The 26,913-nt window shown below is 40.5% G+C and overlaps 1 protein-coding gene and 1 long non-coding RNA gene across 6 annotated transcripts in view; one reads left to right on the top strand and one right to left on the bottom strand.

Moving 5' to 3' along the window:
• The window catches only part of LOC140534578 (uncharacterized), a 108,539-nt gene that overhangs the window by 61,557 nt on the left and 20,069 nt on the right, over positions 1 to 26,913 (top strand). The gene's annotated exons all lie outside the window — the stretch shown is intronic.
• IGF1 (insulin like growth factor 1) overlaps positions 916 to 26,913 on the bottom strand; it is a 110,639-nt gene continuing 84,641 nt past the window's right edge. For all 5 annotated transcript variants that reach the window (XM_072655747.1, XM_072655749.1, XM_072655748.1 and 2 more), the window contains one exon: positions 916 to 8,605. In XM_072655747.1, the coding sequence (XP_072511848.1) occupies positions 8,546 to 8,605 (60 nt within the window). In that variant the 3' untranslated portion in view covers positions 916 to 8,545. The remainder of the gene's footprint in view (positions 8,606 to 26,913) is intronic.

The raw sequence follows: 26,913 nt of genomic DNA on the forward strand, positions 1-26,913 counted from the left end.
TACGTTGTCATTCTCAATGTTTTTCACTTCTCTTCTTCCCTCCTTCCCTTCCTCCTTTCCTCCCTTCCTCCCTCCCTCCCTTCCTTCCTTGTTCCTATCTTGCGCAGCCTGGAAATGCAGTGGTCTCTCAAATGCAGTGAGTCTCCCAGACTCAGTGCTGATTGACACAAAGGCTATGATATGCTTCATTTTTTATCTTGGGCCAATTTGTCCCTCTTTAAGGAACCTGGTGATTCTCTGCTTCCTGGAGTTCATCATATTGGTTCCCAACTCAGCTTGGACCCTTGGTCCCAACTCAGTGTGGACCCTTGATCCACTTTAGCCCTACTGCAGCCCAGAACTCTCAAACTCAAACAATACAGCAGCTTCAACTTTTCCTCATAGCAGGGATCACATGCCTGTGTCACCATACTTGTCATGTTGTCTTAATATCTTTTCAATAGGGAACCAGAATGTTTTATTGAAATAGGAGATCTCAACACTTGAGAAAGAGCCCCTTTTTTATTCACCACATGTATGCCTGTGAGTCTCTGTGGATGTGTAATTTGTCATACACGATGTAATCCTCTGCTGGAGAATTGTGTGAAGAATTGCCAGTACTGCACACTAAGCATTATCCGTTGTTGAATCACATTGGGTTGTGGTCTGATAGCTCCTGAGACTTAACTAACTTAGACTTAGTCCTATCTATGTGGTATAGTTTATATAGATTTGATTGTCCTATAGCTGTTGGCACACTTTCAACAGGTGGCTGATTTTGGTTCACGTATATTTAGAATTTTCATTTTGCTTAACTGTCATCCTTGGTTGTTGGGAACACATGGGCAAGCACTTAAAAGTCTGTTGACTGATTGAGGTTATGGCTGAATTCTTAAGGAATGACACATTACACCAATGTTATCCAAAACAGACTGATTAATCAAACATGATTAATTTTAATGTAATTACTAAAGAAAAGGAAGATAATATCACTTTATTATGACTCTCTAGCCGTACATTTTCCAAATATGCTTATTACAACAGTAAATGAAAGATAATGATTCAGTTAGTTACATTTTTAGAAGTCATCAGGATCAATATTCCTTCACCATAAATGAATTGAATAATAATTTCAAATACAATCAGGATTAATTTCTTGAAAAATATGCTTTTTTTTTATACCTAAGACATATCATAATGAACTACCGATTGCCATTTTCAGGTTACAAAGTAGCAGGGAAGGTATGGGTTCAGTGCCAGGGGATCTGTTTAGCACACTTGGCCTTATAAAAGTGATAAAAATATAATGAAGCAAAATGCTCGATAGAACCATAGTCCTCATACTTCATTAACTCTCCTTATCCAAAGAGGATCTTTTATAGTGCTTGGAGCCCTTGTGTAAATTGAATACATGGTAAGTGACATTGGAAAATTTTTGCTAATCTTACTCTGAATAGGAATTAAATGAGATACAGCAAAAAATGGCTGGTAAATAGGTTGGGTTTGAGAGGCACTCCTGCTGGGTGATTAGCAGCAGATGTATTTATTTTAAGAGTGACCAGAGATGGCAGAGCAAAACAAGATGAAAAAAAAAGATCAATGTAATCAAGCTCTCAGGTGTGTCTTCAAGGTCAGTGTATTTTGGGCAAAAGACAAAGAATTATTTTCAGATATGATTTGGGCTTACAGAACCGAAAGACATGCCTTGTCAAAGAATGATGGACTGCCATCTACAAAGTAGCAGATGGGTTTCAGTTGACATCCTCTAACAAAGACTTAATGTCTTTAGTTTCTTTTATTATCAGGGAAAGGGGACATTTGCTCTTATGTCTTCTTCTTGTCACAACACAGGGAGAGTCTTTAAAAGAAAGTAGATACTCTTTCCCTTTGCAGAAAGAAGAGTGTAATAAGAACCCATGAAGAATGGAAGGAGAGCATCCGCATCCTTGTGACTCATTTATATTAATGTATGAAAAAGGAGCAGATACAAACTAAAGGTTCAGCTGGTCATTCTAAATGGTCCCATCCAGCTTAACATTTCTAGAGTAGTCTGCCCCTAATTTTTCCAAACATCACTAAGAAGACCACCAACACATTATCTGGGAGGGGCAAAAAGGATAATGGAAAACAAAACAGATGGGAACCCAATCCAACCCTCTATGCGTTCAACATGAAGCTCCTTGATTATCTTGTTTGCTCTCAGATGGAAATCTTTCTACTCTGCATGATGTACCAGGATTCCAGCCATTCTTTCCAGCATTTCTTTGGGGAGGGAGGGGTGGATAGGAATCACAAAGAAAAGACTTATAGGTGTCAGGTTCTAACTTTGGAAAGGAAAGCTTTTAAAAAAAAAAGTAAAATAATGACAAGCAAAGTGTGTACTATAAGATTAAATATTAGCATTGGTAAAAACAAATAAACAAACAAAAAAGAACACAGACCTTAACAGCTTTCCTTTTAGGTTTTTCTAAATGAAAACGCATCATTTGTGGTCAATTTCACTGAGGCATGATCTGGACTTTGTGACTGTAGGTGTGTGTGTTTGGTGGGGTGAGGAGGATGGTAGAAATGCAGTGGTTGAATTTTGAAATCAATGGCACTGAACAGATTTGCCAGTGGAAAGACTGGAAAGAAGGTGTGGCACTTGAGCTTGCTTTGGATGGGAAGCAGTGTTCTCATAGAGAGCCAACCATAGCAAGTACCTCTCAAATAAATTAGTACAATTCCTTTAATACTAAAAAATAAATGCAAACTATCTTAAATAGACTGATTATAACTTCATTAAGTCAAACATACATTTTTTTCCTAACTAGCCTATAGTTTCAAAGACTATTTGGGTGTTAACTTACTACCCCTTATTCCAAAAAAAGGAAAAAAAAATGAAAGAAAGATCTGAGTCATTTTTTTGCACATTAAGATAATCATAAAGACAATATAAAGTTTAAAAAAACTTCACAGATTGTTAGCCATATCTTTCAACTCTTTCTCATAAGTTGTCCTCTTTTTTACCTTTATCAGTAGATAACCTATGTCTCACATTGGAAATGCTATGTGGCATGGCTCATAGATCAGAGACTTTGCTTTCTAGATGAGTAGGGGTTAAATGCTCATTGAGATGTTTAAATGAAGGGTGAACAGCTTCCATGAATGAGGAAATGCTGAAGAATGTCATAGGGGGAAAGGGGAGAAGGTATTCTTAGCAGTGACTGCACATCTCCACACCCCTCATTTGCTCCTCGCTTTTGACTTTCTGCCTTGGGAGCAGACAACAGGGCAACCAGCCCTTGACTGCACTTCTATTGGAGCTCTGCCATTCACTTAGAAATGCTGTCCTTCACTTACGTTTGTGCCTTGAGCCAAGGTATTTAGTTCCATTAATATCCTGATGAGTTTTCCAAGTTCAAGAGCCTACAAAATCATGGAGGGCCTATGCTGACCTTAATGTCCAACTTCTACCCCTGCCTCCAAGTTAACTATTTGGAGGCTTTGCTACTTGTGAGTGAGTAAAAAAAAAGGTGAAAGGTGATGGCTAGACCTAATTCTATTTCAATACGCCTTACATCTATAGAATCATTGGTTTTTTTTTTCAATACTTTAAAAAAATATTTCTATGCTTTCTTTTGTGTTTTAGTCAAGTACTTTCTTAAACAAACAATAGCACCACTTTGGCATTGCTGGCCAAATCCGTAAACAGGAAAGCAAGATGGACTGCTATATACTCCTCTAGAAGCCTCCTAGGAAATGTATTGGTTCCTGATGGAGACCCTTGAGCCATTCGGCATAGGGGACTTCCTACATACCAACAAACTAATCCCCAAGGGCAGGGGCAGTCTGGAAATGGCTCCTGCCTAGGATTTATTTTTTTTCTTTTTAATTTAATTTTCAGAAACTGATCAGGGATTTGATTTCTGCTCAGAATGCCACCATGCCACCATGAACCCTCTAGTATGAATTCTAGACTGGTGTAAGTAGTTTTTCTGTATCCACAGAAGAGGGAAATTTTGATGGGAAAGAGGACCACACCTAGTCTGTTTGCTACCAAGCTTGACTGTTCATCAGAATCCCTTTTTTTATGATGGTTAAAGGAGGGATTATAGTAAAATGTGAGCCCCTTCCAGTCAGGAGCAGTCCTATTTTTGTACTTGTATTATCAGCACCTAGGAGAGTGCCTTGCACTTCATAGGCCCTTTAACAAAAACTTGTTGATTTGTCATAGACCATAATGGTTTTCTAGTTCAATCTCCTTAGTATATAGATGCAGAAATTGAGCCCCAAAGACACACAAGTAGTAATTGTCAGAGTTGGGATTTGAACCCAAAGCTTTCATTGCATCACACTGATCAAAGCTGATGCCAATTAGGCTCTTTTGCTTTGGGCAATCTCCTCTCGTGGTGATGATAATTCTTTTTTTTTCTTTTCCAGTATAAATAGTAGATGAAACAAATAGAACAGGAGCTGGTGTCTAGCTAACACCCAGAGTATCCTGTACCATCCTGGGTCAGGAGCCCTAGGAAAGGCTCCTTGGAAGTTATGCTGGAGGCTGGGGAATTTAAACTAATGCCACTACTAAAACAGCTACCAGGGTAGCCTTTTTAGGAAGGGAGTGTTGGCCATCTACAGTATCTATCACTACTCTCTCAATGACTAAGATTACTATCTTGTGCAGCCTTTTGTAGTACCTAGGACAGTGTTGAATACAATGCTCAATAAAAACTTCTTGACTGGAAATAGACTGACACTGTTCACAATACAAAATGACATTGTATCAGATATGCAATATGGTTTCTTTTTGTCTGTGTATCTTTGTATCTCCAATCCTTGGCACACCATAGGTGCATAATAAATGCTTATTGACTGATTGATATGTATATATCTCCCCTTAACGAATCTGAGCTCCACAAAAGCAGAAATTGTTTCATTTTTGTTGTTGATGTTGTTGTCTTTAAATCATTAGCATCAAGCGTGGTGCCTGGCACATAATAAGAGCTTAATATATTTTTGTTAATCAATTGATTGATTTAAGAAAGTATTTTGAATCTCTCGCCAAGGAATTAAAAAAAACCCTGTCATTCCTCCCTTTCCCTTTTTTTCTCTTTACAGCTTCCCATTTCTAAAAGCACATATTGTAGACTAGTTTTTTTTTAAAAAAGAAATCTTTCTAAATCAACAGAATGAGTAGACAAACTATTGATTCTTATTCTAATATCAGCTCAAGAGGTGACTATTTTTGCTTCTAGGTGTCTAACTCTAAATGGGGAGGGTAGAATTTTTCTGTTCTTTAACAACAACACTTAGTATTTGACAACTGACCTTTACAAAGTATTTGCAAAGTGCTTTACTACACATGATCTCCTTTGATTGAAAAGACCCCCCCACCCCCATTAGGGAGGGTACATTGACACTAAGGGACTCAGAGATTGAAAAACTCTCTTCTGGTTTTCCATTGAAGTGACCCAGTGGGCTGAGGAGCCAGAATGTTCTCTTTCTTACAGTATTATGTGACCATACTAAGTGCATAAAGGAGAAATGGGCCCCTCAAATGAAAAAGAGTAAGATTTGTAAGAAAGGCCCGAGAGCTCAGTGCTTTTCATGGAAGTGGAGGAAAAAGATGTGAAGGTCAACTAGTTCATGTGCTTAATCATTGAGGACATTCTTACACTGGGGAGTGGGGTAGACTCAGAAGACCTTGAAGGTCTCTTGTGACTCTGGGATTTGAAGAGTCAAGGAATATTTACAAAGCCCCATTAATGATAGAGAGACAGCATGACAAGACTTCACATTATGACTTTTTTTTTCCTCTTCCTCCCCCACCCCAAATAGAAGTTAACTTTTTAAAGAGCATAGTGCCTGGCACAGTAGGAGATTTTTATAAATGCCTGCTGATCGAGATTTCCTTGGGAATAAAGATTCGATTCCTCCAAATTAACATCTGGTTTCTTAGCTCCCTGTTTAATGTCTCTGTTAGATACAATCAAAGAGTTTTAGAAATTGGGGAGAGATGCTTGAGCGCACCTTAGAGGAACAAATAGCTGACTGTGGGACCAGGGCCTAACACCACCAAGTCAATGTGCTTCAGAGCAGCCTTGAATGTCATAGCCACATTCTTAAGGATCTTAGGAACCAGGACCCCTAGGGCTTGAAATGTGGAAACCAGACTGAAGTAAGCTTCTGTGGGCCCATTTTCTGTGTCTACTTTCCAAAGAAAGAAATTCTGTGGCACCCCAGAAAGTGTAGAATACTTATGAGAGGTTCCTGAACAGAATTTTTCCCATGGAACAAAATTTTCTGGTTGGTCAAGGAAATGCTTTAGAATTAGTTAGCTACCAAATTTAGAGAAAAGTAGTCAAATTTAAAATTGATGCATTTGTCAGAGGTTAGATGAAAATTTATTCAAGGCAGTAGTCCTGTGATTATTTTATTAGACACTGTTTAAATATTTTGAACGATGGATCCATGGACCTATGAGGAAGGAGCAAATTAAAATTTTCAGATATCTAGATGATTATTTCATGCACCAGAAGAGGTATTTACTAAATGGAGGCTGTTTGCCTGAAAGAATCATTGTATCCTGAAAATTTAAGCCATGTTTTCCTCTTTACTGGCAGAAATCAGGCTGACTCTGTCTTTTTCTCTGTTTTCTCCTCTTCTCTTTCTTTCTATTTGTGTGTGAAAATCAAAATGCATAATTCTATCCAGTCCTCAAATCTAACACATCCCATGTGCTTTGAAATATTTCGGAGAAGCCTGGTGAGCTATTAGCACATTGATGTTTAGCGTTCATTTGTGAATACATGCTGTGGTTATGATACTGTCACCCATTCAGAGGATTCCTCTCACTCCAGAAATTCATTTTTGTGTGGTAGAATCTAGACTCTTTTCTTATTAATCCTCACACCACTCTTGTGAGGTAGGTAGATGACAAGAACTCTCCCCATTTTGCAGATGAGGAAACTGAGGCACAGAGTGGTGAAGTGACTTGCCCAAGGTCACACAGTGGTGAGTCCACAGCAGAGTTTGAGGATGGGGGCCAAAAGGGATAATTTTGTCTCCAAAATTAAGGAAGGAAAGGGAGGACTTCTAAGCCCTTGACGCTTTTTGCTGGGTTGTTTTCTCTTAATACTCTCTCCTTGAGAAAGAGGTAATCATTCTTGGTATCTTTAGCTGTATTTTGGAAAGAAATTTGTTATTTTTTTGGGAGGGGGGGAGGAAGTATGTTCTGTGCTTTCCATCAAAACCAGATGGACTTTTCAATTCCCTTTCCCTTTGTTCATCTCTCCTTCATTTTGCTTTCACCAGTTACGGTTTTGGCCAGACTCCTTCATATAACAAACTACAAAATAGCACCATTGTACTAGAAAACAGAGTTGTACATACGATTCGATAATATTCTGTATTAATGATATGCTAAATTTTACATACTGCTTTTACATGGGAAAAAATAAAAGGATGAAATTACTTAGATCGCAGAAGGAGACACTGAGCACTCAAGACACTACTATGCTTTGAGACTGGGGTCTACAACAGGATCTGTTTTGCAAATTGTGTCTACTTGCTTGTGGAGGAAGAGGTGGGGGGCAGAGGGGGTGAGGAAAGAAAGCTTTGTCTTTAAACTAAATGGATCCAACCCATATTTGGTCCAAGTGCCACAGATGGGAAGCTGTGTGTGTTTGAAAATCTCATGGTGTTACTTTCCTGCTGGGGGTCGGCTACTGAGAGTGTTTGTGTTGTGCAAATGGAAAGGGAAGGGAGAAGACGAACAACCGTTATCTGACACCGTTAAAACAAACAGCCTTGGTGTTTGTTAAAGAAGTGCAAATAAAAATAAAACACCCACACACTCACTCACACACACATACATGCACACTCACTCACACACACATACACTCACACATTCACATACACACTCACACATTCATACACACACATACACTCACACACTCACATACACACACTCACACATACACTCACACACTCACTCACATACACACACTCACACACATGCACATACACACACACTCACACATACACTCACACACTCACACACACTCATACACACACTCACACGCACACACTCACTCACATATACATTCACACACTCACACACACATACAGACACACACACACTCAGACAAGGCTGGTGAATGCATTGCTCTCCCAGCCAAGGGTTCATAGATCTATTCTGAGCAGTTGCATCTATGGAGGCCCATGGAATTGTGGGCTTTTGAGAAGGAAGGGGATATATTTTGTTCTGCTTTTGTATAGGATAGCATAGAGAAGTTACAGAATCAGAGAGCAACGTAGCAGCTCTGGGAAGATGTTTAGCAAGGAGTTGACACTAGTCTTTTAAAGAGGTTTAACATTGGAATGTTTGCTCAATCCATCCCCCTCCCCCCACCCCCAACCCCTGGAAGAATGCCCATTGTTTGTTTTTTCATCAAGCTTATTAAAACAACCGGTGTGTTTAGTTTTTGTTTTTAAAGTCTTCCAATGTTGAACAAATAACTTATTTACAGAGAAGGATCCTGCAGAGGTGGCATGTTCATTCTTCACCCTTGGATGGTGGTTCTTACATTCTGTAGTTCCTGCTTCCTGAGCTCCCTCTGCTTGCGTTCTTCAAATGGATTTCCTGAAAATGAACAAAAATAGTCGGTCTTAACCAGCAGATGGGACTTCGTGAGTGCATCTGATGTCACTGTTTGTGGAGAGCAGTTATGTCTTCTCACTATTTAGATGTTTCTTTGGTGGGTCTATTTACATGGGGCTGAGAGCTGAGGGTTAGGCACTTTGAACTGGTCTGGGGATAGGGAGTAGCCCTGTAATTTCATTACTATAGGGAACTTGCAGGTGAGAAAATTCCCTTTACCAATGAGGGGTTAGCACCTTCTCTGGAACTTAGTCTTAGAAAGTTGCCTACAGAAGTAGTATTCAAACATCTTTGGTCTTAGGACCCCTTGACACTCTTAAAATTATTGAGGACCCCAAAGAGTTTTTGTTCATGTGGTTTATATCTATCGATATTTGCTTTTTTAGAAGTTAATATGTCTTAGCATTATCCTAAGATAGTTTGAACCTTATGGATCCTCTTGGACCACCACAGGCCCCTGGACAACATTTTGAGAACCACTGACATGGAGCACTGAGTTGTTAAGTGACTTATTTGCCCAGGTATGTGTCTGAGGCAGGACTTGAACCCATATCTTCATTGCCCCAAGACTGGCTCCCTATGCCACACAGATCCTAGTCTTATCCAAAATATCATTAATATTGAATTCAACTCAACAAACATTTATTTAATGTTCATTATGTATGAGGCAGTGGGGTTATAACCCAAAGTAAGACAGTTTCTGTCCTCAAGTAGGACATTTGACTTCCATTTACACTCTCCTTCTCCTCTGTCTGTCTATCTATCTGTCTCTCTGTCATCTCTCTCTCTCTCTCTCTCTCTCTCTCTCTCTCTCTCTCTCTCTCTCTCTCTCTCTCATCTATCTAATGTATGAACATTGTTATTTACATGTTATCTTCCCCATTAGAAAGTGAGCTCCTTAAGGGCAGGGACTCTGTTTTTGCCAGTGTTTAGCAAGTGCAGGACACTTGCTAAGCACTTAATACACGTTTGTTGACTGACTGACTATTGGCAGACACAAGAACGTAAATAAAGAGACACAAAGAATTTTTAAAATAATTGTAAGGAAAGAAAACACTAGTAACTGGGGATCAGGAGATATCTCCTGTAGGCGGTGGTATGTGAATTGAGTTTTCAAAGAAGTTTGGAATTCTGCATGGCCAAAAGGAGGAGGGAGTGCTCTCTAGACTTGGGGACCATTTCCCACGGCCCCTGGGATAATCCTATACCGCATCCCAATGGGGGATATTTTCTTTCAGCTTTTACAGAGAAGAGGTAATTGTTTTTAGGAGAGAGAGGCGGTAAGAATCATAAAAGTTCTTAACCTGGGATCCATGAAGTTATTTTTAAAAAATGGTAGTTATACATCAGTATAATTGGTTTCCAGTTTAACTGGGTATATTTTACTTTATGCATTTAAAAACATGATTCTGAGAAGGGGCCTAGGATACACACACAGAGTGATTAAGAACTTGATCCCTTTCAACTACATTTCCTGACCAAAGAATATTCTACACTAATGAAATGACAGGTTTGGTTCCTACCTCCAGTGTATTTAATAAAGATACTGGTAGATAAAGAGTCAGCCATAGAGTAAGAAAGTCATGAGTTCAAGACATGGCTCTAAGACATATCATGCCTCTATGAGTTGGGCAAATCCTTTGATTTCTCGCTGTTGCTAGTAAATCACTAAGAATATAACTTGGAGAACAGGTGCTAATCCACCTTGGTAGAGGGAGTTTCTTTACTGAAAGTTCCAACAAAATCACAGGTCTAGTTCAACCCTCTTCCTCCAGTTTGACTGGATAATCACAAAATTTAGACATTAGAAGGATCCTTTAAAGTCAGGTAGGTCAACCCCCTACTTGAATCATGAGTACCTCTACCATAACCTAATCATCTTTTACACAGTAGCACTTAACAAATGTTTTCTATTTCATCCCACACTTCTCTACTCCATCCTGTTCTATACAAGTGGCCATCAAACGTCTATTTAAAGGTCTCCAGTGACTGCCTACTCACAATTTCATGGGGTAGTGTATTTTTCATGGCTAAGAACTTCTTTGTATTGATCCTATATTTGAGTCCCTTTAAATTTCACCTACTGCTCCATGCTCTGGGACCAAGAAGATATGACAAAATGCTTTTCCCTAGTAGAGTTCTTGAAACATTTGAAGATAGTGATGACTTTTCCTCAGTGCCCCTGAATGACACCTGAAATTATTTTTAGTAACTGAAAACTGAATGTCAAATCTGAGAAAACCCTTAGAGATAACAGATCAACCCTTTTTGAGGAAACTGAGCCCCAAAGATGTGAAATGTGACTTGACATCAATGGAAAATTCTGTCTAGCAACAAAAGAATGTGGGCATCCTAGCTTATGGGCTTATCCTGCTAGTTAGCTCCTTTGCATGCCCCCTGAAAAATGAGAAGGGGGTTGTTAGTACAGTGGTTAGGAATGGGTAGAGAATGGAGAAATAAGAGAAGAAATCATTTGGTCAGAATATTTATAACCAGCCTCAGGCTCCCAGACATTGATGGAAAACATGCAAAAGAAAGAGTTTTTCCTTTGATCTTGTCAGTTGAAGTATATCAGATGATGTAAAGATTTCCCCCTCCCCCCAAATAATGTAAGATCATCAATATAGTAGCATATTGAGAAAAAAGGATCAGAGTAAGGAGGGAGAGACAGAGAAGGGAAGGAAGTGGGGGGTGCAAGAAGGAGAGAGACAGACAGTAATTGTATAATGATAGCTACTGAAAAAGGACTAATAGCAGTGTTTTCTTCCTATACCTCCCTCCACCATACCTTCTATAAAGTTTCTCTGAGGTGAAAAAAAAAAAAGACATAAGACTCCTTGGTGTAGTAGAAAAAGTCAGGTAAGCTAGGTTCAGATCTGCTCCTTACTACGAGTGTGGTCAATCTTGCTGTGCCTCAGTTTCCTTTTCTGAAAAAGGAAAAGGTTAGAGCTGGTGACCCCTTAAGTCCTTTGCAGATCTGAATCTTGTGACCAGCTCAGTGAGTTATCCCTATAACTCTCTAATCAATATTAGGCAGTCAGTCGCTAAGTATTAATTAAGCACTTAACTGTATGCCAGGTACTTTATGAGGTGCTTAAGATACAAATGCAATAATGAAAGAGTTTCTGCCATTGGAGGCTTATATTGTAAGAAGACAGAAGTATGTACATATCTAAATAAAATGGTCATTTTGGGTGGGTGGGTAGAAGGAGGCTCTTGGGGCTGGGGACACTGAGGAAGGCTTCATGTAGAAGGTGGTCCTTGAGCTGAGCTTTAAAGGTAACAAGGGATCCTAAAACATGGCGGTGAGGAGGGATTGCATTCCAGAGATGAGGTAACAGTTTGAGAGAGACAGGGAGAGATAGAAAAAGAGACAGAGACAGACCGACAGACAGACACACACACACAGAGACAGAGAAAGAGATAGAGATGGAGAGACACAGAGACAGAAACATACACACAGAGGAGAGACAGAGAAGGACAGACAGAGGGACACAGAGAGAGGAGAGAGACAGGAGAGAGAGAGAGTAAGTGTGAGAGAGATCAACAGAGAGAGAAGGGAGAGAGAGAGAGACAGACTGAGAGTGTGTGTGAGAGACAGAGAGACAGAGACACAGAGAGAGGAGAGAGAAGGGAGAGAGAGAGAGAAGGGAGACACACACACACACACACACACACACACACATACAGAGGGAAAGTAATACAGAGACAGACACAAAGAGATACATAAACAGAGAGGAGAGACATGGGGGGAGAGGGAGAGAGAGTTAGTTAGTTAGCTGTCCAGGGTCACACAGCTAATCAGTACGTGAAGCAGAAAGACTACAAATCATCCAGCCTCCAAGGCTGGTGGTCTCACCTAGGCAGCCTGTAGCTAGGAAGCAGAGGATGATTTTCCTTTCTGCTCTTAGTTTTAATTCGAAATGGGTGCAAATTCATAGAGATTAATTTAGCTACTTCTCTGAGGCCAAGCAGAGGCACAGACAACAACCCAGCTGAGCAAAGTGAACTTATTCTCAAGTTGCACAGTCTCCCCCTTCCCTGCTATTCCCCCCCCAACATACATGGCTGTGACTGTTCAAAACCAGCTGGAATGTCTGCTTTGCATTTGGCTAAGTTCCCAAAGTCTCACACATGCTTTCTTTGTTGCAGACAATGGAAATGATAAAACAAAACACTTATGGACTGTGGTCTCAGTCGCATCTTTTGCTTGGTTCATTGTCTTAATTTAATTACCCAGGGTAGTCTTGACAAGGAATGGGTGCCCATGCTGATGCCCACTTTTAAATCCCATTTTGCTGGGTACTGAAATTGTTCCCAATTTGGCAAAAATTGTCCCAAATTTTTGCAAACTTGTCAGTGTAATTAGGTTTTTAAAAAGGATAACAGCAATGGGTTGTTTTTTCAAAGAACTCTTGTATCTTAATGACACAAGGAAATGGGTAACCATTTAGGCCAAATTGAGAGGGACAACAGAAGCTACCCAGGCTAACAGTTTATGACCAAAAATTCCCTCTGTGATACTGGCTCTGGAGTTAGAGGGCCTGGTTTAAAAGCCTGCCTGTAATGTTTGCCACCTATGTGACCTTAGGGAAGTCATTTAACCAATCTGGACCTCAGTTTCCTCACTTGCAAAATGAAAGTGGTGAAATAGATGGCCTCTGAGGTCTTTTTCAGGGCAGCTAGGTGACACTATAGTTCATAGAGTTCTGGGGCTGGAGTCAGGAAGACTCATCTTCATGAGTTCAAATCTGGCCTCAGATACTTACTTACAAGCTGTATGATCCTGGTCAAGTTACTTAACCCCGTTTGCCTTGGTTTCCTCATCTGTAAAGTGAGCTGGAGAAGGAAATGGCAAACCATTCCAATATTTTTGCCAAGAAAATTCCAAAGAGTCAGACACTACTGAAATGACTGAGCAACAATAGAGGTCTCCTTTAGCTCTACATCTAGGAATCTGTATGTCACTTTATATCCCCAGGCCTCAGTTTCCTCATCTGTAAAATAAAAGGGTTGAATTTTGAGGTCCCTTTCAGCTTTAGGTCAATGATCTAATGACCTTATAATCCTAAATCACTTAACTTTCCTGAACTTCAGTCAGTCAGCCAATCAATCAATCAATCAATCAGGCCACAAGTATTTTTTGGGCTCTTACTGGTCCCTAAACTAGGTGCTGGGGATACAAAGGCAATTATAGGATGGGATGTTTCATAACTAAACTGCATCATTTGGTGCTTTGTCTCAGGCTACTCCAATTTAGAGGGTGCTCACAGCACTTATGTTCCTTCTACAGCATAGAAGGAACTGTACTGAACTCAACATATTTGGTAAGAACAGTGAATTAAAACAAGAAGCAGCCACATGATATACACCTTCTCCTTTTCCTCCCCTCCTCAGAGAGAGTCTCAGGCTGACCCAATGTCCTTCTTCCTACCTAATGATTTTATCCTTAAAAATTGATCATCATTGCTAGTGATGTCTCCGTATAGCACAGGCAGCCTGATACAGTGATTGATATTGAACAGACTTCTTCATGTGTTCCCTTCAACTATCACCGTTAGCTTTTGCCCCAGAGATCCACCACTCTTGTCTAATGTAAAGACGTAGGGCAGTGTGATAACAGGCCCTCTGCTATTCTGAGGGGAAACAGTGATGTTTCCACTGAGCAAATGTTTCCAGCACTGCGCATTCAGAACAAGTTGAGTATTGTAGGACACATCTCTTGGCAATAGATAGTACCCTTGAGCACTGGGGAAATGGGTTCAGCCATGCTAAGCATAGCATACTGTTGTCTAAAAGCAAGTATCATCTTGGCTTTGACCTCTTCCCCACAAAGACCAACAAGAAAAGGAAGCCATTGAAATCTTGAGGGTTCAGCAATTGGGCTAGCCTGTTACCTATTGTGAGTAATTTGTGACAACAGGATCAGTTATCTGGTTTGTGTGTGTGTGTGTGTGTGTGTGTGTGTGTGTGTGTGTGTGTGTGTGTATGTATGAGTGTGTGCTGAGTGTGTGTGTGTGTATGTATGAGTGTGTGTTGTGTGTGTGTGTGTGTGTGTGTGTGTGCAGAAATGACTTAGTGGGCTTGGTATTAGCTCCGATATCCTTGTCCCCTGGGAATCACAAGTCCAGATTCCAGGAGGGTTAAGTCAGCTTTTCATCTCTGAGAATCAGACGTATTGAGTGTCAGGCAAATTATGCCTCTGTTTGGAGAATGACCTTTTAGATCAAGTTCCTGTTCACTTTACTAGAGACTCTACAAAATGCCAGTAAATATCCAGACTGTTTGGGAAAGATAAAGAGTTGTGGTGGTCCCAATGTGCTTATATAGGGAGCAGCAGGAAGCAGGATCTGGTGTCATGCCAATGGTAACAACTCCAAACTAAGTCCGTTGAATCTGCTGTTAAGTGATGAAATGGCATTGCACCCATTCAGGAGGTTTAAAGGCTAGCCACCTCAATTTTTTCCTGGTCACCGTAGGCTGTCCCCTTTCAAGAGTATTGGTGTTCAAAGGAAGTAGATGGAATGGGAAGAGGCAGACAACCAAATTCTTGGCAAGTTATAGGCTGGGTCAATGTGTGAACCACTTGAAAAATGTATCCAAAATCTCTTGGTTGATAAATGGGCTAGCTGTTAAAACACCAACAAGAAAAAGTCCCCAAACTAGTTAGAAGAGTACTGGATTTGACAACAGAGGATGTGGGTTTTGACTTGTACCTCTGCCAATGAGTACTTGTGGAACCTTGGGCAAGTCACTTCTCTCTGGGCCTCAGTTTCCTCATTTGTAAAATGAGTGAGTTGGAATGGACAGCCTCTAAAGATCTTCCTAGCTGATTCTAAGGAGGCTCTTAGCTACTTCTCTCATGATGGTATTGTGCTGTCTCACCAAGGCAGATTTGGCCTCCATATGAGAGACTTCCCAAGATATACGAGCCATCCATAAATGGAATGTACTGTTTTGTGAAATTGGCAGTACCAGAACTGGTTGGTTTGATCACAGCAGAAGCTAGGCATAAGTAGACTTGTTTTATCTGCAACTGGGAGACAGTGTAGTATCATGGAAAGATAAAGGGATGTTGAATTAGAAAACCTGGATTCACAGCTCAGCTCTGCTGTTGGTTGTGAACTGTGACCTTACTCATTGCCTTTTATTCTGGGTTCCAGTTTCCTTATCCAAGCTGTGACTTCATTGACATGCCTTTATAACTCAGAGCTCAGCTGAGTTTCTAATGTAAGAGATCATGACCACTGAGTGAGGAGGATGGGGTGGAGTGGGAGGGAAGAAATGCTAGTATTGTTCTACCATGCTGGCGGGCGATTCACTCTGAGTTTCATGTTCTTGCCAGGATGCCATGAAACTTTTGAGGGGACCGGGTATTTAGGCTGCTGATTTTATGAGTCTCTTATTTACTGAGCTGTTTGTATATGTGTTAGATTTTTGATGTAAAAAGCTGAAAGACGCTGTCTTGCCCTGACTGAATTATTTTTGGAAGTACAGAAAGGGCTGAAGTTCTTGGTCATGGCATTTCTAGAAGGGAAAATATCAGATTTTGGCAGCTTCACTGAGATGAGCTAAATATACCGCATCAGATGGCATTCAGTTCATACCTAGAAATTAGATTTTTTTTTCTTTTAGTTCCTATCATGTGAAGTTACTTTTGATGTCAGGAATACAGATTACTAAGATTACAGTAGCATTCCAAAGGAGCAGGTAAATTCCAGTCTTTTATCACTTGCTGCCTTTTTAATATCTAATGCTTCAGTATTCTCATCTATAATAACATGAGTGGCAGACCAAATGACCTTGACAGCCTTTTTCATTTCCATATTTATGATCCTGTAAACGTCTCTGGGCCTCAGCTCCTTCACCTGTAAGATGAGTTGAATGGATGAGATGCTATTTCTACCTCTAAATTATACTTGTCTAATTTGCCCCACAGGGTCATGGTAAGGGCCAAAGAGATTATAACAGCTAATGCTTTCCTGCACTCACCCATTATCCTCACTCTTTTTTAGATCTGTGATTTCACTGGTATAGGGAAGTTCTAGTGTGCAAATTCTCTCCACTGATGCAAATTGTAACTACCCTACAATTTATATACTCTTAGAGAGCTGGTAAACATATTGAGAAACTGTGAGAGACACATATTACCCAATATGTCTTTCTGGCTTTGAGGTTGCCTTTCTATCCATATTGCTTTTATAGAATGTTAAGGCTGGCAAAGCAGTTTATATACACTAGATCTTTTGAGCCTCATAACTTCCCTCAAGAGGTAGATACTATAGGTATTATTGGCCTCCTTTGGCAAATGGATAAACTGAGGCACCGGGGAAATCTAAAGATTTCCCTCTCTCCAAATATCAGGGGGGAGATTTGAACTTGGATCTTACTCCATCACCCTTTCCATTATATCATGTTGATTTTCAAATGAAACCATGAGATAATGTTTATGAAGACCTAAGTAAACCTTACTGCTGGTAGAAATGCCAGCTGTTTGACTTCGGCCTTTACCAGTAAACCTTCTATGTTACCTCATCACCATTTGGAAGTGGTCCTGGCTTCCCAAAAGCCACCCCAGGGGAGGATGCGCTCCAGCAGACACTCCCAGATGGAATGCTTTCAAGTAGAGTTTAGCTCAGATGGTTTCACCACCAGCTTGGCTGCAGAGGAATGCCATTTCTGGCCACAACAACTTTTGACGACCTTCTCTTCTTCCTTTTCTTATGACTGCTTTTACCTGATATTTATATGCCACCTTTGTCTCTTAGAATTCTTTTTATCTGGCATTTGGACAGTGAAGTGACACAGAGGATAGAGTGCTGGGCTTGGAATCAGGAATGCTCATCTTCCCAAGCTAAATCTTGTCTCAGACATTTGCTAGCTGTGTGACCCTGGGTGAGTCATTTAACCCTGTTTGCCTCAATTTCCTCATCTGTAAAATGATCTGGAGAAGGAAGTGGCAAACTACTCCAGTATCTTTGCCAAGAAAACCTCAAACGGGGCCACCAAAAGTTAGACATGACTGAAAAATGACTCAGCAACCTAATCTACCATTTATATAGGACTAGGTGGTTTCCTTCAAAACTCTGTTTAAACTCTACTTCTATAGGAGCCCTGATTCCCTCTGACTGTTGATATACTTCCAGTCAAATGTTTACCTTGTGTTTATTTTCATACATACATTTATATACAGACTATCTCCTCTATTAGAATGTAAAACCCTGGGGTGCAGGCATTGTTTCATTTTTGTCTTTGCACCCTTAGCTCATAACTCAGTGCCTAGAGCAGGTGCTTAATCAATACTTGTTGGCTGATTGACTGACTAAGTGTATATCGTCTATATTTTCTCATTGAGTTCTCTTAACATCGTTATGAGATAAATATCATTTTCCAGAGGAAGGAAACCAAGGCTCAGAATGGGTGTGACTTGCCTAGGGTTACCTAGTTAAGCTTCTGAGGTACAGTTGGAATCCACATTTGCCTGCCTCCAACTCCAAAATGTAAAAGGGGTTGCCCTGGGCATTGATGTTGGAAGGACCTGTACCCACAAATTCACAGATACTTGAACTTTTGACAAACTTCCCAGAACCGTGTGGTTCTGTGATTAGCTCTCAGGGCCGGTAGAATTGGGTGCCAGCATCTTCCAAAGACTCTTTGTGATGAATCATGCATAATACCCCAATGCTCATTTTGAAATTCTTTTCTCAGCATGTGAGAGATATTGGGAGTTTGGAAAACAGTTTGGAACTTTTACATGGAATGAAAAAAGGCCCTTATGAGTAAATGCTATTTGCTTTCATCTGAAGTTGATGGGACCTTCAACATAGACAACTACCCAACTGTATCTGGGATTTCCCCATATAGAAAAATTCATGCTTATATTCTACTTTCTACATCATGCTTGGAAACCTTTGCTGTCTTCCTCTGTAGTCTTCCTATTCTCATCCTGAGTTAAAGAACAAATATTATCACTCCCATTTTGCAGGTCAAGGAATTGTGTGCATATGGTCACCTTGGGCAACCAGGAATAATAGTAGCACCTTGTCTGTATATAAGGGTTTATATTTCTCAGAGAATACTCCTTGATATCTAAAGAGCGCGGCAAACAGAGGCAACCTGGAATTGCAGGTAGAAGACTGAGCTTGGCATCAGGAAGACTTCGATTTGTAGGATGCCATTGATTGAGACCTAGAAAAGACCTTAGAGCCACGGAGCCCCTCATTTTTCAGATGGAGAAACAGAAGTCCATAGGGGTTAAGTGTTTTGCTCCATATCATACAGGTAGTATCAGAGGTGGAACCTGAGCCCAGTTCCTCTGACCCAGAGTTGTTGTTCTTGGTCTCCATTCACATCTTGCCTCTGATACTTTTAGCCATGTAACACTGGGCAAGTCACTTAACTTCTATGTACCTAGGAACTCCTTATGACTCATCTACAAAGTCACACAGGGGTTGGGATCCTCATTGGTGGGGGAAGTTGCCATGTTGGGAATTCCTAAGCTGATCAAATAATTGGTCTTTCTCCTATTATTTCTACCTATAAAAAGTGCTACATAAACGTTTCTTGAAGGAATGAGTGACCTACCCCAGGTACCATGTTGGATGCCATGGTCTATGACTCACTTCATTTGACCACTCTCTCGCAATAGTGCTGACAAGAGTCTTCAAGCCAACGATGTAGATTGATTAGGTATTGTTAGCCATATCTAAACCTGTCAGCTTTCTCTGCCTGTAATCCTGCAGAATTCAGGTCCAGCCACAATTGTCATCTCCAGCTGTGAAAATAGAACATCCTATTTTGACAGACTGGGGTTGCCTGGCCTTTAGTTATTTAACCTCTTGGTGTGGGCTGGGTCCAAAGCATCATGCTAACTAACATTAGCGCATTTTGAAAAGAGAGCCACAAAACCTCTGGCATCTGAAAATCCAGCCTGTGAAAGCTTTTGCCTTTTGGCCAGCTGGAGGTCAGGGAGGTCACATTTCCTGGTTTCTTGCTGGAACCTTTAGAGCTATTTTACCAGCAAGAAAAGTTGCTTTTGTGGTCAGCAACTTGCTCATCCTGTCAAATATTAGACTTTTCCATCCTCTGTTCTGTGAGGCATGGATGCCCCAGAGCCAGTGCCAACAACATGACCCCATGTCTCAGAGGCAGGCCTTGCATTTGCATCCTCAGAATACCAGGTTAACCAGCTCCTGTTGGACCCTGGTCAGTACTTCTCCTGGGGACCTTTCAAGACCTCAATAGGAATGCTGGACTTTAAAGCATAATCTTTCTCACTGGAGAGCAAGCAGTTGGCCTACTTGAGATAATTAAAGAGGTATACTTTTAAGAAAGTATTTAATTTAAAATTAAAATTTAATTTAAAATTCTTTAAAGAAAGGCCAGATCACTTAGCCCCTAGTAATCATAACAGTAGACATTTCTACAGTGCTTTGAGGTTTGCCAAATGCTTTACAACAATACATTTAGCATGCCATAGTGGTTAAAAAAGCTGGCCTTGAGCCAAAAATACCTGGGTTCAAATCACACTTTGACACATACTAACTTTGGGGCCATTGGTAAACCAGGATCCAAGGCAACTTGCAAAGATTTTAAGATAGAGCCAGATTGTGAAATCGTATCAGTGAAAGGATTTCCATAATGAAACTTCTCTGCTCTAAAGAATCACAAGTCTTTTACATCACCAAAGATGAAAGAAAAAGACTGGAAAAGGAGATATCAGTCATTTACCATGGATGAAGGGTCTTGGCTAGGCATCTAAGTACTGCATTGCCAACCACAAATAATTAAGAGACCTAGAGGGTCCCAACACCTTGGTGTCCCCTTGCAGCTCTAACTAAGACCAGAATCACGGAGTTACAGAGCATGTGCTGACTGGTATAAGTAAAAGAAGATTCCTCATCTATTAGTTCTTCATGCTCATGACATCCCAAGACAAGTCCCTATTCCTATGTTTACAAACATCATTTCATTTTAGACTCATAGCAACCCCGTGCAGTCATTAACACAGTTTACAAGCCCCATTTTCATATGAGGGAAGTGGGGAGAAGAGAAAAGAAACGGGTAGTCAGCTAATATATATCAAAGGTGAGATCTGAACCCGGGTCTTCCTGACTCCATGTCCAATGTTCTACCCATGGCAATAAGCTACATATCAATGTTGCTCGATAGTTCACTGGCACCTAGACCCCAGGCCTGTTGAGAAAACTCAAGAACCATTCGACACCTTCAGGCCAAGGGAGATTTTGAATGTTGTCTGTGGCTGAGTTTCCTTCATTTTTCACTAATCTCATAGAGCTGTGACATACGGCACACAGAGAAGTAAGTTGTTAGAGTGTAATGAATTTTGGACTCAGAAGACCTGGAGGGTAGGGAGTAAAAGCTCAGACTCTGACATTCATTAGAAAAAATATTATCACCCCCATTTTCAAGTTAAGGAATTGTAGGCACATAGTAGTCTCTGGCCACAAGTAATCATAGTACTCTGGGACTACAGGAAAAATCCTGGCTCTGAGACTCAGTTCTTTTATCTGTAAAATGTGGATGATTCCTACCTCACAGGGTTGTTGTAAAGAGAGAAGTAGGGCAATCTTATAGCATTATAGAATTGCGATCTCAGGATGAGAAACGAGTTAAAACTCAACATACTCCTCTCTTTAGGAAAATATTAGACTGAGACTGGATGGCTGATTACCAGTTCAAGAAAACCACTTGCGGAGTTATGAAATGATACCCCAACGATGAAGAACTGCCTTCATCTTGAGAAGCATCTTGGATAGCAGATGGCAAGATGGCTTCAAAGTCTGGGAGACTGGGCTTCCTGTCCTGCCTCAGGTTGTATGACCTCAGATAAGTCATTTCATCTCTGAGCACCTGGGGCAACAATCTTAAATCACAAATAGCACAGAAGGTACGGTTCTTCATTGGGAGATGGATTTTTCTCAACTGGGTGTTCCTTGTGCCAAGGAAAACCACAGAGGCACTCCCTACTCTTATGGCTTCACTTTGAGACACAGGTCAGGTTTATTTCTAGAGGATTATAAAGAAGTCAGACTTGTGATTTCTCCCAAGAGATGTTTGTCCAAGAGCAGCGAGTGTTTTCCATAGCCTACGGACATATGAGGGATCTGGAGAAAGATTTTGTCAAATGTTTTATGGATTGCTTTGATCCAATTCAAAGCATAAAATTTGTCTCCAGTGGAGGATAGTTTTCCACTATGTTTTCTAAAAGGACTTGACTAATTCAGCCATTCACTGCCTGTTCATTTTTTTTCTATGTACCATTTGAAAATAGACTACATCCCTTACCTGCCCCTCAATCTCTATCTCAGCTTTCTAGTTTATAAACTGATTGTTAATTCTGAATCACTGAGGAGTCAAGAGTGAGTAGGAGGATACTCAAAACATCATAAAGGCTGTGTACCCTTGAGGAACCTACTCTCCTCAGTTGAGAGGGTGAATGAGATGCCCTCTAAGGCTTCTTCCAGTCCGAAACCTCTGATTCTATGATCATTAATGCAAGCCCCTCTATAGTATTTTATTCCAGTGGAAAGCCAGCTGAATTTGAAGTCAAAGGATCTGAGTTCAAATCCTAGTTTCAAGTCCTGTTTCCGACACCTACAGACTGTGTAACCCTAGGCAAATCATCTAATGTCTCAACTTTCTAAGGCACTCAGTTGCAGAGGAGGTGCCGACTTGCATTACTAGAAGGAGCTCCCTATAAAATCACAGGTCCATTCTCTTTCCCTTATCCCTGTCTCCATATCCACAGTATAAGGCACAATTACTGCCTTAACACTATCCCATAATACCTGGGTGACCTCGGGCAAAGTCACTTCAGTTCTTTGGACCCTCAACTCCTCATCTGTGAAATGAATGATTTGACCCAGGGGACACAAAAAAGTCATTCCAGCTTTCCATCTCTCATCCTACAATCTCCAGAAAGGCTGACCCAGTGGTCTTATCAGCAGTTTCTGAAACACCTGATGGAACTGGCAGAATTGGTCAGAATTGTGTCTTTTCATTTGCTCGGACCTATCTCCCGAACGTTGACCTACTTCTAGCAACTTATTCACTGGGTTAAGGGAAGCCTGAGAATGTAGAGGCAGAGGAAGATTCCCAGACCTCAGGCAGACACTTCAGGACAGAGAGGCTGATCCCTGCCTTGCAAGGAAGTCAGTTCCCTGCCCTCCCCCCTTCCCCCCAGTGCTTATCCTGGCTCCTTTTTCCAGTGAAGTTCAGATATTTATTAGTCCAAAGGGAATCATTACTCACCTCAGCTACTTCTTATTTCATACAACACTCCTCTCTCTCTCTCTCTCTCTCTCTCTCTCTCTCTCTCTCTCTCTCTCTCTCTCTCTCTCTCTCTCTCTCTCTCTCTCATCAGCAGATGTTGTCACTGACTTTAAAAGGAATCAGTAACAGGGCTCCTCCCCACTCCCCCAACTGCACAGAGGTGAATTACTACAGCGAGGAATTCAAACGAAGAGATTCCAAGCCTTGTAAAGGGGAATTTCTGCAGCATCCAAAGCCAATAAATCTTTCCCCATTTACCACAGGTGTCCACGATAGATTCAGTAGACCATCTCAGACAATTTCTGATTTTTCTTTGTATCCTTAGCCATCTACCAAATAATGAGTACTTAATAAATGCTCGTCGATGGAGTGTTCTCTATTCTGAGATTGCCATCAATAAGTTGTATCTCATCAGTCTAACCTAAGGGAACTTCCTCTTCCCCACAAAGTCATTCCAGTCTACTAATCTTTCATTCCCTAGTGGGAACTTGCCAGATTTGTGTCCTCAAAGAAGCTAGGTGGTGCAGTGTATAGAGTATTGTGCCTGAATTAAAATCTAGCTTTGGACGCTTACTAGCTGTATAACTTTGGGTGAGTAACTTAACCTCAGTTTGCCTCAGATTCCTCATCTGCAAACGGGTGCCAATAGTAATCCCTACCTTCCAGGCTGTTGTGAGAATAAATGAGATACTGATTGTAAAGTTATTTAGGGAGAAGGCTATCTCTTGAATCCAGGCCTTCCTTTGACACAGGTTGTTTTTTTGACCCTGGGAAAATCACTTAATCTCTCAATGTTCTACACAATTCTCTAAAACTATATATCATGGTAGAGAGTTTGGTAGAGAGTTTCCTCACCTATACCTGTAATTAAAGTGACAGATTCTGTCCTTATTCCCTATTATCGCTCTGGTTTTTTTTCATACTACCATCCTAATGGTGCACTCATTGGAGGAAGGAGGCAGTTTTGTTTGTTTTCAAGACATGTTAGAAAGGAGGTTAAATAGTTGGGAAATGCACTGATTGGTAGCCCATGGAGACTGAAGTCCCAGAAGCAGTGGGGAGCCCGGAAATATCCCACATGTCTATTTATTTTTGTCTTTTCCCCATAAAGCTTGTAAGAGCTGGAGACTGCTTCAACCAAATCTTCCCCAGACAGCACAAAGTTGGATACATTGTCCCATTCTGAGAACAATGAAAATACAGATCCCACATGATTGTAAGTGGTAGAGAAATGGTCATTTCTCTGAGAGCACAGTCTAAAAGTTTGGAATCACGGTAGATAATTCATCTTATGAGATTGTGAAGCTTTGACTGGAATAATAATTAAATGTGCCTTATTGATCATGGATTTAGAGTTGGCAGGGACCTTAGAGGTCGTATAGTCTAATCCCTTTACAGATAAGGAAATTGAGGACCTGAGAGATCATAAGATGAAAGTATCATAGAATCATAACTTAAAGTTAGAAGAGACTGTACAATTGCCCAGAGATGGGGTTCTTTACCTTCTGTGTATCCCGGACCCCTGCCTGCAAGTCAGACAGGCCAAGTCTATGGACCTCTTCTAAGACTCATATTTTTAAATGCATAAAATAAAATATATCGGATTTGAATACAGTTATTGAAATATTAAAAAAAAAAGTAAGTTCAGCTACCCTTGGGTAAGATGATTTGATTGACTCGAACCTGTCGCTTTGGAGAGAAGAAATCTGAGAACTATAAGGTCATAGATTTATAGGATCAGATGATTATAGATTAAGAGTTACTGTGGAATTTAGAGATTATTTAGTCTAATCACCTAATTTTGCAGATGAGAAAACTGAGTCCTAAAGAGGTCATAGGATCACTGAATCACAAATAACTGGTTAGAAGGAACCTAAAGGTCATCTAGTCCAACCCTCTCAGAGAGTCTTAGAGTGGGTCAGTGATTTGCCTAAGGTCACACACTCAATTTGTATTAGAGACAGGACTCAAATTCAAGTCTTTCTATGTCCAAGGATAGCCCTCCACCTATCAGTACATCTTTATATCTCCATCCCACTGCCAATCCTGGTACCTAGCATAACATCTGAAACACAAGTGATGCCCAACCACTATTTTTTTTTGGAAGAATATACATTGATTTTTTCAATGACTTTTAAAATGTAGACTGACAATTTCTTTTTAAAATCCATGGTGAGCCATAGTCTTCAGTTTCATTTCTATTTTCAAAGGTACTCTGTGTGAAGGTATTCTAGTTGGATAGCACCTGCTGTCTAACACTCACTTGGGGCAGTGGATACTGACCAGACTGCCCCTTTTTCTCTGAAAATGGGTGAGAAATAAAAAAGCCAGGGATTATGAGAACAGGGCTGAACTTGGTTGACACAAAGCCCTTCATCTCCTCTCCTCAACTTTGCTATCGTCTTAATAGAAAGGGAAAGGAATCATTATGTTTTGCTCATATCATTTTCTTTTTTGCCCATGGTTCTCCAGATCCTTTCTCTCTATCTATTTGTGCCTCTTTATGGAGATGGATGGTTAACACTAGGTTTTCAACCCTAAGTCTTCATACTAGAGAAGAGGAAACTGCTCAAAAACTTCATGAGGATAGAGAATATCTTGTTTATTTTGGTAGGACCCAGTGCCTGGCATGGTACCCTACACAGAACAGGTGCTTTGGTTTAAGTTCATATTATTCATTGGTTGACATGCTGGGCACTTGGGCTGTTCATTCTAGACATGGAAAGATGGTTTTTGTATTTTTTTCAACCAATGAGTAATTAGGCCTGAAGAGATTTCTTGAACTCTACAGGTCTTTTGCTAAAAAGGTGTTTGCTCTCATTCCTTTTAGATTTCTAGGATCATAAATGGGGACCTCAGATGCTATTTTGTACATTCTTCCTCATTTTGCAGAGGAGAAAATTGAGGATAAATGACTTTCCCAAAGTCACAAAGGAAATGTGAGAGATGGGATTTGAATTTAGGGTCTCTGACTCCAGACCTTCTCTTCTTTTTGCCCTTGGTATCAGTATTCTAATGAAGTCATTGTATGGTTGTCAGTCATGAATCATGACATCAAAGATCATAGATTTAGTGTTAGAAGGGACTTTGGAGACAATCTAGGTCAGGGATTCTTAACATGGGGATGGAAGTGTTCATTAACTTATTTAATTTTGAATATTTTAATGATTATATTTCAATAAAATTGGTTTTCTTCAAAATCTTATGGATTTAATTTCATGTATTAAAAACATGGCAGCTGAGTGGCACAGAGGCTAGATTGCTGGGCTTGGAATCAGGAAGACTCATCTTCCTGAGTTCAAATCTGGTCTCAGACACCTCCTAACTTTATGACTCTGGGCAAGTCACTAAACCCTGTTTGCCTCAGTTTCCTCATCTGTAAAAATGAGCTGAAGAAGGAAGTGGTAAATCACTCCAGTATCTCTGCCAAGAGAACCCCAAATGGGGTTACAAAGAGTTGAATATGACAAAAACAAGTGAAGAACAACAGATTGAAAGCATTATTCTGAGGTGTCCATAGGTTTCACCAGACCACCAAAGGAATGCATACACACAAGTTAAGAATCATCTAGTCTACCTCCCCCTCATTATACGGACAAGGAAATTGAGACCAAGGAGGTTTAGTGACTTTCCCAAGGTCACATAAGTAATACACAGCAGAGCCAGGATATGAATTCAGGTCTTCTGACTCTAAAGCCAACACTCTCCCCACTGTACCATGCTCCCTTAAGAGTGAGGAACAGACTATTGTTACATTCCTATTGGGTGAAAGTTAGGTTTAAGGAGGAAATAATATAAACCTAGAGTTGGAAGTCAACTATCTAGTTCAACCTCTTTTTATAGATAAAGAAATGAAGGTCAAGAAAAATCAAGTGATGTGCTCAAAGTCACACAAGAAGTATTTGAAACCAAGTCCTTTGACTCCAAAGCCAGTGCTCTTTGCCCTGTACCAGTGCACTGTACCAGGGTGCCTCCTTGGAAGTTTACAAGGTCAT

Source organism: Notamacropus eugenii, chromosome 3 (genome assembly GCF_028372415.1).
Source record: "Notamacropus eugenii isolate mMacEug1 chromosome 3, mMacEug1.pri_v2, whole genome shotgun sequence".
NCBI lineage: Eukaryota > Metazoa > Chordata > Mammalia > Diprotodontia > Macropodidae > Notamacropus > Notamacropus eugenii.